This window comes from Cinclus cinclus, chromosome 3 (genome assembly GCF_963662255.1).
Source record: "Cinclus cinclus chromosome 3, bCinCin1.1, whole genome shotgun sequence".
NCBI lineage: Eukaryota > Metazoa > Chordata > Aves > Passeriformes > Cinclidae > Cinclus > Cinclus cinclus.
In genome coordinates this window covers 81,762,599-81,773,823 of record NC_085048.1, presented here as the reverse complement: position 1 = coordinate 81,773,823, position 11,225 = coordinate 81,762,599, and the positions used below count along the sequence as shown (strand labels likewise).

The following is an 11,225-nucleotide window of genomic DNA, read 5'->3' as shown; positions in this document are numbered from 1 at the left end:
CCAGGGAGGCAACTCAGCTCACAGGTAGTCAAGAGACAAGCACAAGTAGCCCACCTCCATCTGGCCCTGGGAGCCTCTGTAGTAGAGGGCAGCCTTGTGAGGCAGCTGGGGGGCTGTTTCCTCCTGCCAGCACACCTCAGCTTCTGTCTGTGCTCTGAGCCAGGTTGGCTTGCTCCAGAACTGGGGCCCTACTGTGGTGATACTGGTCCCAGAGAGCTGGGCTGGTCCAAAGGGCATCCATATAAGCCATACTGGGATGCTGGGATGGATAAGGTATCCAGGGTCACTCCTCTGACAAATGCTGAGCACCCCTGGGCCATCCAGGCTGCAATGTCCTTCTAGAGTGTGAGCAAGGAGCAGGATGCACTGACAGCAAGTCCTGCTCTGAGCTATGCTATGAAAAGCCCCACCATCCAGCACTCCACTGCCATTTTCATGGAAGTCTTTCTGCTTCTAGCTATAACTGGCATGACCTCAAAAGAAGCAGGGGAAAACATTTACTTTCCCACAGGCTGTACCCAGAAAAGAAATAAACCTCTTTTGGTCCCCTTCCAGGGTCCAGAGTTCCAGGCTTCTGTCCACTTCCACCAGCTCCATTGTTAACTCCATCCTATCCTCTTTCCCTTCCACAAGCCTCCCCAAGACACCTTTCTTTAAGAGCAGTGCTCCCTTCCCTCTCTCTTACGTGATACTGCCCCATGTGTCAGCGTTGAGACACCCGAGCAAAGGAAGAAGCAAGTCTTTTAAAGTCCTAGGGAATGTGGATATCTCCAGCTCCACAGCAAGAGCTGCCCTGATGGTGCTGCTCCACCTGTGCCCCAGGCTGGGCAAGCAGTGTTACCTGGGCTTGGCTCTGCACCAGGCCATGGTGAGCAGAGGGAGGACAAAGACCCCAAGGCACCTTCCAGACCACGCGGCTAACAGATCTGTTTATTCCTGGAGAGAACAGTGAGCAGGGTGAGGAAGCAGAGCTGCCGGGCAGGCAGCAGTGGTTATTGCTGCAAGTGCATCCTCCAGCGACAACAGGGGTGTGGGGGAAGCAAACTGCCTGCCTGCCTGCCTCTACAGGGCAGGGGACAGGCCCTCGCCCATTGCCAGGCTGGAGCCACCCCATTACCCCAGAAGAAGGTGAGGGAATGGAGTAGCACAGAGAAGTGCAAATATGTTGGCACTGGAGTCTATCCACACTGGGCAAAGGAGCTCAAGCTAAGAGGAGAGTGTTAAAGTGTGGGAGGATGAGGGATTGGGAGAAAAAACGCAACTTTGTGCCAAGACCCCCCCTAAACCACCACCCCTTGCTCTCTGGAGGAAGGCATTGCCTCTTGGGTGCTGTACCCCCTAGCCCTGCTGTAGGCAATGACCAAAGGCAGCAGAGGCCCCAGGAGCTCCCAGGGATGGGAGGGGAGGCCAGGCTGCTGTGACAGTGATGGCATAGCTGTGCCTAAGTGGGCAAGAGGAGCTTCAGCTGCTGCACTACAGGGTCGCATGTGTTCCCATGACGGAGGAGCCCCAAAACATTCAGTGCTTCAGTTGTAGGGTTTGACCCAGTGGTGGACATAGGCAGGGGCATGGAGGTGGAAGGGATGTGTTGAAGGCCACACAGAAAAGAGCCAGCAGGCTCCACGCTTTGGTCGCGCTTAGTGGTGATAAGTACGGTGCAAGGGCTTCAGGACATTTGAGTATGGCCATTCCTTCTCCCAGAAGGCCGCTCTGGCTCCCTCAGGAATCTGCTGCCTGAGCAAGGCAATATGTGCTGATGCTCCCAGGTGCGGGTGCAGATAGGCAATATGCGCTGGAGTGGATGTGTCAGCACTAGAGCAAGCACTATGAGTGTCATCCCCCTCATGCCCCAGCAGCTGCCTCTCCCTGCTTTGCAGCTGGCCCCCAGCCTGCCACTGTGCAGGGATTCACCCCGTGCTGCTCACCCTCCTCCTGTTCTGGGGTGACAGGGAGCAAGGGGGAGTGGAAAGAAGCCCAGCCCAGAAGAGGAGAAGGGAATCCCCTGCCTGCCTTGACCCCTGGTCCACTGGAGAAGTTGGTGTGAGGCTTGCTGGGAGGCAGGGCTGGTGGCTCAGCGTGGGATGGAGGAAGGGGAGAAGAGTATCCTGTATCCATAGATCCAAGGGGAGGCACTTGGAGTGGGCCTGGCCCATTGGGGTGTCCCAGCTGCAGCAGATCTGTTGTAACTCCTAGCCACACATCGTCAACAGCAGCCACTGGGAAGGAGAGGGAGAAGGGATGAGCAGGGTGTATTTTTGGCATGTCCTCATGAGTCAATTTTAATGGCGCTCCACGGAGCCTGCAGCAGTCCTGTTTACTCATTTTGGTCTCTTATGGGTTCTTCCCCTACCCAGGGGGATGGAGGTCTTTCTACCACCCACCTCAGGTGCCCCATTCACCCTAATGCCATGTCCCCTTGTTTCTCACCCCAACTTTCACTGGGCTGAACTCTCACCTCAGAAAGGTTCATGACAGCAGTGCCAGTGCCTTCAGGGTCCATGCTACGGAAGAACCCTGCAGGGACACAAGCAAAGTGAGCAACATATCTCTCCGTTCCTGCCCTCCCTGCCCCAGGCACATTACTCACTGAACATGGTCTCCAGCTTTAGGAGGCAGCAGACAAAGTTGTCAAAGTCCACACCCAAGTCATTGTCTGCATAGCGGGCTACCACCACCTGATGCAGCTTGTTGTTCAGCTTGAAACCTGCAAGGTAGAGAGCAGTCAGCCCCCAGGGAGGCAGGAGAGCAGGGTGTAGTTGTGAAAGTCCGTGCACCCACACAAAAGCTCCACCAACCCACCCAAGGAAGGGCACCGTGTCCAGCCTCAGTAGGAAGAGGGGATGCTCTCCCTGCAGCCATATATGACTAGTTAGCTCACTGATCTACCCCAAGCCTCTGCTTTGCCAGGATGGGATTCTGAAGGTCAGAGGAGGACAGAGGCTGGGACCATCTTGCGTGCATCTTTAACTCTGAGGCTCCAACACTTGGCACAGCTGTGATGCAGAAAGCCTGGTGCCGCATCTCACTACAACAGGTTGGCTTCAAGCATGCAATATAGGCTGGTTACATTCTTCTCCTGCTGTTTGGGACAGGATTGACAGCAGGAGCCCCCTTCCCAGCCTCCAGCCCAGTCCCATCCTTCTCCAGACGTACCAGCTGACTCTAGAGCCATGCGCATCTCATAGGAGCTCATGGTGCCTGACTTATCCAGGTCATACTGGCGAAAGATTGTCTGCAAAAACATCACAAGAGGACATGAAGGTAACGCTCTCCTATGGCATCCAGGCTGGCTGTCCCTGCTCCTTGCTGCCCCAGGAGGGGTGCTACTCGTCTCCAGTGCACCATGCCCCCTTTCCTCCTCACCAGCCAGCTCCGGATCTTGTTCCACAGGATCTGGAACTCCACCAGCCCAAGGCGGGCACTGCCGTCTTTCTGGGGAGCAAAGGGTCAAGGAGGTCAAAGCAGCCAGGGAAGGGTGGGGGTACAAAGGCAAAGCTATGAGATCCCAGGCACAGGAGGCGAGAAAAGCTTGGACACACTTGGCCTGCCCAATTTTTCCCCTAACCTTCCCCTCTATCCTGCAGCATCAGCAAAATAAGAGCCTGTAACCCTGCAAGGAAAGTGTAACACTTGAACTAGCGGCCATGCCACTCCCTGGGAGCAGCTGTGCTCCTGCTGTAGGAAGCACGTTGCTGTGCTGTCCTTGGACCAAAGCTGGGCTGGTCTGCAGCAAAAAGGAATGCTGTGGGGCCAGGCTGGAGAAGGGCTCAGAGGTGCTCCTTTCCTGACCCCCAAGCTGCATGTCCTTGTACAAGCACGACACTGGCCACGGCTCCTGTCACTTGACTCATTCACAGCAGCTGGACAGGATGGTTTGGAGGAAAGAAGCCCAATAGTCCTTGCTCCCTTTGAGGAGTACCTCAAAGGCTGGGTGGCACAACAGCACTAGGCACATCAGGCTAGGGAGCCCATGGGAAGTGATACACAGGCACTTCCTCCTGGAGGTGAAAGTAGAAGGCATGGGGTGGAACTGTACTGGGCTTTTGGTGGCAGAGCCAGGGCCCAAGCAAGCAGAAGTGATGGTGCTTGCCAAAAAACCTTTGCTGAAGTTGAGTGTACGGCAGGTGGGCCTAAAGCCGCAAGGACCAACCCCTTCCTTTCTTTCCCCCAGTTAAACAGCTTTGGTACTTGGCTGGAGAGCCAAGCCTCAGCTCCAACAGACAAGTTTTGTTTCTTTCAGGCTGAGCACCACAAAAACTGGCCCTGGCCCACAGCACCAAGAGGATACATCCATCAGGTTGACCATGTTGCGGCAGGAGTCCAGGCTGAAGCCATCCGTTTTCAGATCTTTGTCTGAGGAGAAATGCATGAGCACATGCATCAAAACCCAACCTGCTGAGCAAGTCTGGGCTGCAGGGACCAAGGGGTAGGAAGAGTAGTGCTTACGTCTAGAGATGACTCTGTTTAGAATAGTCCGAAGCTCAAAGACGCTGATTTCCATGTCCTGGAGCAGAAGCAGAGTTAGCATTGCCCCTTGCCTGCTCTCCACCCCTCTTGTGGCCATTGTCCCTCTCCTGCCTAAACATCTCTGCCTAAGCCACAAAGCATGAGGATGCTATTACATTTCTTGTATACCCAGAAGAGCTTTGGTCCCAGCTGGATGCTCTTCCCCAAGTCTGCCCCGGTCACACCATTCCTGCAGGCAGCTGGGCTGAGCCACAGCAAAGATGGACTTGTCTGCAGGATAGGAGTGTGAACTCCCATGGCCGAAGGTTTGGTCCTCTCCCCTTCTGTCCCCAGAGGGCCCTCCAGAGCTTAGTGCAGCTGTACCCACCTCCCCTGCCAGCTGCTGGAACATGTTCTTGAAGCTGTCCTCTATGTCATCCTCAGTTATTTCCTCCTGGGGTGATGCAAACCAGAAAGAAGAGGTTAGTGGTCAAACCCAGGATCTGCCCTGCCTTCCAGGCTCCGTAAATGCTAACTGGAAAGGAAGCTCTTCCTTGTTCTTCTCATCTTTGTGAATTCCCACATCCCCATCACCCCAACCTTGCCAACCCTTCTCCAGCCACAGTGACATCCCAGACTCAGACAGCCACCCCCTGCCTCCCAAGTGCCAAACCTCAGCCCTAGCCGATCCAAAGTGGCGGCTCCTACCTCATCTGCCAGATCTGCTGTGATCTCCTCATCCAGCTCCCTGGGAAAACAGAAAGGGAAAAACAAATCGATGAGCAGCGTCCCCAGCCAGGAGGAAGCTTGCAGTGGGGAACATCCCACTGCTCACCGACAAGGGATGTCCCTCCCAGGCCAGGACTCACGCTGTGTCCGATTGCTTCTCGGTGAAGACCCGCAGGACGAAGTCGGCCTCCTTGTGCGGTTCGAAGGTGGAGGGCACAACGATGTACTCGCCTGGGGGCAGCCGGATCTGGTTGCTCACCTCCCGCAGGTTGATGAAGGTCTCGGACCGTGCCCGGGACTGGTTTCGCAGGAAGAAGTCCTTCTTCAAGTGCACATTCTGCATGCCCTGGGCCTGGGGGAAGGAATGTGCTTGTGACCACAATGGCAAGCGCGCACAGGGAGTGGCAGGACCAGCACCAGCCCCATCAGGTAGGACAGCCCTGCCCTGCACATCCAGTAGGAGCCACCCCTCCCTCCCACATGGAGGTGCCCAGCACCCACTAGCACCCTAGCCACGGCCAGTACTGTGGGAGATCCCATGCCACTGGATGCATCCAACCCATTTTTGCCTAATCTTGTGCTTCCCTCCAAGATGAGATAGGCTCCGACAGCTCAGGACGTACCTCCTCAGGAACCTGCAGATAGGAGGGAAAAGGGGGAAAAAATCAGAATCCCAACACCTGCCCCCTCCCTTACAGGGAGGACAGGATGGGAGACATTAGCCCACAGCTGGCCAAAGCTGGTGGAAAAGATTTTCTTGAGGACTGGGGTTGAGATGGGACTGACAGGGCTGAGCCTGTCCCAAGGAAGAAGCCTTGGGGTGGGCAGGGGTTACCTCGTAGACAGCAAAGCCGATGGTGTGCATGTCACCTCCCACCCGCCGCTCCCGCCGACGGTGCTTCTGCATCAGAGCCACCAGGAAGCTGCAGGCCACCTCATCATCACCAGGGTCATCATCTTCTTCCAGCAACTTGATCTTAAACTGGGGATTGATCCAGAATGTGGCTGGGAGGAAGGGGATATGTGGATGAGACGCATGGTTTCATCAAGCTGCCAAGAGCACAGATGCAGAGGCCAGAGGTACCTGGGTGGTTCCTGCAGCCCCCAGCAGTGCTCCCCCGGCGCCATGTGCCCTCGAACACCTGTGTGTGCCATCTGCTGAGCTCGTCCTTGGTGAGGGCATCAGGGGTCAGGTTGCAGATCTCCAGCCTGGAGAACTCCCTCATGAAGTCCCGGAAAGACATCCTGTGAGAGGCAAGGAGGGGCTGAGGGCAGGGCACTGCTGTGGGGAGGGAGGAGAGTGCAAGCAGCTCTGGACCCAGCTAACATTTCAGAATTAAGTGACAGTAAAATCTTTTACCCTAAACACTTACAGCTTATTTAAATCCTCATGCTGGGTTTGGGTACAAATGGATATTTACTCTTCCTACATGTTTATTTTGCATTTAGTTGGCCTGAATTTCCTTCAAGGGAGGAAAATTATTAACTAGATCAGATGAGAAAATGCTGGCAAGCTCTCCAGTACTGGAAAGCCAGCTCATAAAGGCACATCATGTGCTTCAGGTGAAGCATGACTGCAGGATCTCTCCCTGGCTCCTCTGCTACTTTTCGGACTGGCTGCTGAAATAGAGCAGCACTTTGCTCCAGCACTCACCAGAACTCTCCATCCTCCATCTTCAGCTGCAGCTCTTCCCTCTCATCAGGGTCAATGTTGTTCCACTCAGAGGAGCTGGAATAGGAGGAGAGAGACAATTAGAAGAGACTCCTGAGAGCAGTTCAGAGCTGGCCTCAACTCCTCTTTCTGATGTGAAGGGCTCTGCACACTGTGAGCTTCCCCTCAGCAGTGCCCAGTGCCTGACTGCTGTGTCCAGCCTGACAGCAAGACTGCCATCCATCCTGTCCTGCTTACCCATCACTCCAGGCTCCAGTCCACTCCACCTGACCCCAGGGGTTCCTGATGCGGATGAGTTGTTCCTGCTGACCCCGGTAGTTCACCTGCCAAACACCAGACACAGGAGGTGGAGCCCAGGCCACTTGCCAGGCTGCTATTGCCATTAAATCTAATCTAAGTGACTCACATCTCTGAAGGCTGTGACAGAATAGGCATGGCCCTTCACCAGCTTCTTGAAGGTCACTGCTTCCATATCAAAGGCACTTGTGATCTGAGGAGAACATGCAATGCTCAAGTCAATAGGACTGAATTAATGTAGTCTTGTCCCTACCCCTCCCCTCCACTCTGTGGAGAATTCTCCTTGCTTTGCACTGGTCCAGCCAAGAGAAGCAGCAGGTAGCAGCTCCCTGTGCTGGTTGTGGAAAATTTACAGATAGCTTCCTTAGCAGAGGACCCCAAATATCTATCCAGAAACCACCCACACTTCAGAAGTTAAAAACCCTGCTCCAGGTAATCTACTGATGCAAAACATGGCTAGCGTTATAGGCAGTCCCTTGTCCTGCACTTGAGATGAACAATCCCGCTCCATCCAGAGGAGCCTATTCACAGCAACTGGGCTGCAGTACCACAGGTGTTGTGCCACACTGGCTCTGGAAAGAGTGCTGTGGTAAGAGGGCAAAGAAATGACCTCCCACCCGGTGTCCCAGCGAGGGGACTGCTGGTACAGCCTTGGGCTGTGAGGCCTCACTTTGGGCAGCGCTGTGGCAGAGCCCCGTGTGGCTCATCCCAGCACATCACTCACGTCGATGGAGCAGCCCAGCAGGGAGCCCCTCTCCAGCGCCTTGCGGATGATGTGGGCCATGTTGCGCGGTGGCCGCTTCAGGTCGTACATCTCTGCCACGCCTCCTGTGAAGTCCTCGAAGCCCTCGGTCGTGCTGCCCCCCGAGAGCGACTCGTAGCAGCCGTTCAGCCTGAGGGGTGTGTGAGGGGACGAGGAGGTAGCACACTGCAGCTGCCCAGCCACCCAGCACAAGCAGGGCCAGCGACAGAAGAGACTCCCTTGCCTCCCCCCTGCATAGTGAGGTGCCCTACCTCCCATAGGTGCCCACCCGCCTGCATGGCCACCATGGAGATACCCACTTGGCATAGGCCTTCTCCAGCAGAGCACTCCAGAACTCAGTGCACTCCGCTGAGTGGACAAACAGAAGTTCCCCATCCTTGGTGGGCAGCTGGTCATCCACCACCACATCCACCCATTCACCGAACTGCCAGATCTGGGGGGTGAGGAGAGAGTGGGATGAGCTCAGGACATGACATGGCTCATCCCTACCCCAGAGAGATCTCCTTAACCCACCACCCTCACTTTTGCCACAGCCCACCAGCTGTGGAGGGCCAAAAGCTCTCAGCCCACCTGGAAGTGAAAGATGCCAGCGTAGTCCTCCTGGAAGCTCTGTCCATGGGGCACCACGCGGTGCAGGAGCTCCTCGTTGAGCGTGAGGGACCCAATGGCAGCCAGCAGCCAGCAGTCACCTGGGGAAGGAGAGGAAGCTGGCATGAGTACTCATCACCCCCCTAGCTGGGAAGGTAGGTGATGTATGTTTAGGAGACCATGGTGTGCTTTCCTTGCAAATGTTTGGGGCTACCCAGCTCAAAAAGTCCATGGAAAAACCAGAGAAGGTCCAGCAAGGAGAAGTCAGGGATCCAGGCTTGCTCAGTCTGCCCACAAAGAGGATATTATCTCAAGGCAAGATGGAACATTCCTCCCTCACCTGGAGCCTGTATCCAGACCACAACACACAGTCAGCACCAACAGCCCCCTCCTGCAGCCATTTATCTGGACCTTCCTGGAACTCATTCATATAACTGCCCTCCTTATCTCAGACAGCAAGTTCTGCAGCAGAATTACACTTTGCATGTAAAAAGCCGTCTTAGCAAGCAAGTGGTTTCATGCTGCTGCCCCAGCTTCTCAAATCACAAGCAATGCCACCGCCCTTTTCCTTCCGAGTGATCTTAACCACAAGTGCTGCTCCAGGCCAGCACTGGGCTATAAATTCTTTGTCTTGATCCTCTTTTCTCTTTTGCCTTTGAAGTCTTTCACACCTTAGCCTTGAGCCTGGATAATCTGTAACTAGGCTGTGGTTTGACAAAATGCCTTTTCTGAGTTTTTAATGACCAAGTGAACACTACCACAGTGCTTTGGGCTGTTACGCACTCCAATTGCCATCTCAAGTTTGTCCTAATTATTGGATATATTAAATGCAGTCAGCCCTGAAAACAGCATGCTAAATGTGCTAAGGTATACAGTACTGCCAGTCAAGTGCCCTGTTTGCTTCCAATCAGGACAACACTATCTGTGATACCAAGATCTGTTTCTGATGATCACAAAATCCCAGTTGTGGTTCAACTCTGCTAGCCTACCCAGCCCATTAACACTTCTCTCCCTGCCTCAGTGCCTTTGCCTTGGGAGACACCCCTGGAGAAAAGACAAATCATCACTTGTACACCTCTCAATTCCTTTCTGCCATGCCACATTGCTTTGCAAGCACTTTGTCACCACCACCACCACCACCACCTCAGTTTGTTACTGTCATGCAGCTGCCATTCCTCACCATTTACCAAAGCAAGGAGCTCTTTGGATCTGCATGGTTGTCAGCATGTGTCAGGCATGGATGCACCCAGAATCTGGGTCACATGGTCAAGCTGTGCACGCATCAACTCATTTTCGTGGAGCTTTAACCCAGAGCCACCAGGAGGCACAGGCTGCCCCCTGACTTGCATTTCCCACCTCATGGAATGGAAAGGGCCACCCAACCCCCCCCCAGTCACTGCTGTCTGGATCAGGGACAAAGCTTCCAGGGACAAAGCTTCAACACTCACCCAGAGCCCCCTGGCAGATGTCCGTCCGGGTGGCACCGCCAACGATGAACTGAGGGTCATTCACTAATTCCTGCAGAAGGACAGAATCAGATGCTGGTGCTAAATCCTGTCAGGGCCTGGTCTTTAGCAGGGCTGGCACCCACTGCAGCTCTGACTCGAGAGAAATTATATATGGTCCCTGTGAGATGTGCTCCACCTGCCCTCTGCTAGGGAAGGCTGCTTGACTGCAAGCCCAAGGCTATCACGGTAAGGCAAGGCAAGATCTGTTGTATCCATGGGAGGACAAGGCTGGATGACATACCCCTTGCCCTCATGGCACCAGGGAATATGCATTCTCAAAAGCCCCAGCTGCTGAGGGTGACACATCCATGCCATGACACCCAGAAGCAACAACACAACCTACCTGTTTTGAAGCCCAGAGGAAGCAGTGCCTGCTAGACACAATGCTTTTCTGAGCAGACACTCATGGGCAATGGTCCTGGGCCCTTGGGAAAGTGGCTCTGCAGCGTTCCAGGGACTTTGAGCACTGAGGGGTGCCAGCAAGGGCCCGTCTGCAGCTCAGCACACATCAGTGCAGACGTGCAGGGGAGGGATGCCAGCCCAGCCTGAGAAGCAAGCCCAGCACATACCGACGGACGCTTCCACTCCACTCCCCGCGTCTTGCTGGAGTGCGGCCCTAGCTCCTTGAATCCAAGGGCAGACGGGCCAGCTGGGAACTGGGGATCTCTGAAGAGGGTGCCGCTCTCAATGCACTGCTGCTTGAGGGCCTCATAGTCCTGGTTGAGGTATTTGATGGCGTTGTTGTGCTGGCCAAGCCCCTCGGCTCTCAGGCGGTCTCTCTCCACGCGAGCAGCCATCCCGCCAAAGGGCATCATAGCTGGGCACCAGCACCGCTACCTTCCGCTCCGCTCCCTGCAACACAACAGGCACGGCCACGCTGAAGCAGAGCCCGCTACCTTGCCCTCCCCTGGGGACATCAGCCATCACACAGAGCCAGGCTTGGAGGCTGGATCCCCAATTCCCCACCACTGCCACAGCTGGGACCTTCTCCAGCAGCACTGTTCGGGTGCAGTGAGCCCAGTGGCACGCAGAGCACCCCAGGGTGGGCACACACGCACCAGGAGAACCTCCCACACCCCATCCCCAGTAGCAGCCCCGTTCTGAGCCTTGTCCTCCAGCCTGGCCGCTGCAGCCCTGCTGTCTGTAGGGGACACCGACATTGCAAAGCAGCTCCGAGGGCTGGCTGGGAGGAGGCAGCCCCGCCGCACCTAGGTCATGGGTC

The 11,225-nt window shown here is 55.3% G+C and overlaps 1 protein-coding gene across 1 annotated transcript; it reads right to left on the bottom strand.

Annotated features, from left to right (window-relative positions):
* Nucleotides 1–944: 944 nt before the first annotated feature.
* Nucleotides 945–10,818, bottom strand: CAPN11 (calpain 11). The gene is made up of 21 exons (XM_062489218.1): nucleotides 10,573–10,818; nucleotides 9,944–10,013; nucleotides 8,478–8,596; nucleotides 8,207–8,340; nucleotides 7,869–8,037; nucleotides 7,254–7,337; nucleotides 7,085–7,170; nucleotides 6,830–6,904; nucleotides 6,260–6,420; nucleotides 6,011–6,180; nucleotides 5,799–5,810; nucleotides 5,316–5,527; nucleotides 5,155–5,194; nucleotides 4,835–4,900; nucleotides 4,447–4,504; nucleotides 4,289–4,353; nucleotides 3,364–3,432; nucleotides 3,154–3,232; nucleotides 2,588–2,704; nucleotides 2,456–2,514; nucleotides 945–2,216 (listed from the first exon to the last, which is right to left on the bottom strand). Exons 1-21 carry the CDS (start codon nucleotides 10,816–10,818, stop codon nucleotides 2,190–2,192), a joined length of 2,118 nt encoding a protein of 705 aa, XP_062345202.1. The 3' UTR covers nucleotides 945–2,189.
* Between the last annotated feature and the right edge of the window lie 407 nt (nucleotides 10,819–11,225).

What these genes read in the sequence shown, in the direction of transcription:
- CAPN11 (XM_062489218.1), bottom strand. Translation starts at nt 10,818, where the DNA reads ATGATGCCCTTTGGCGGGATGGCTGCTCGCGTGGAGAGAGACCGCCTG. An exon ending in ACTGGAGCCTGGAGTGATGG is followed by an intron (nt 6,905 to 7,084) that starts GTAAGCAGGACA and finishes CTCCTATTCCAG; the next exon opens with CTCCTCTGAGTGGAACAACA. An exon ending in CAGCAGATCTGGCAGATGAG is followed by an intron (nt 4,901 to 5,154) that starts GTAGGAGCCGCC and finishes GCATCACCCCAG; the next exon opens with GAGGAAATAACTGAGGATGA.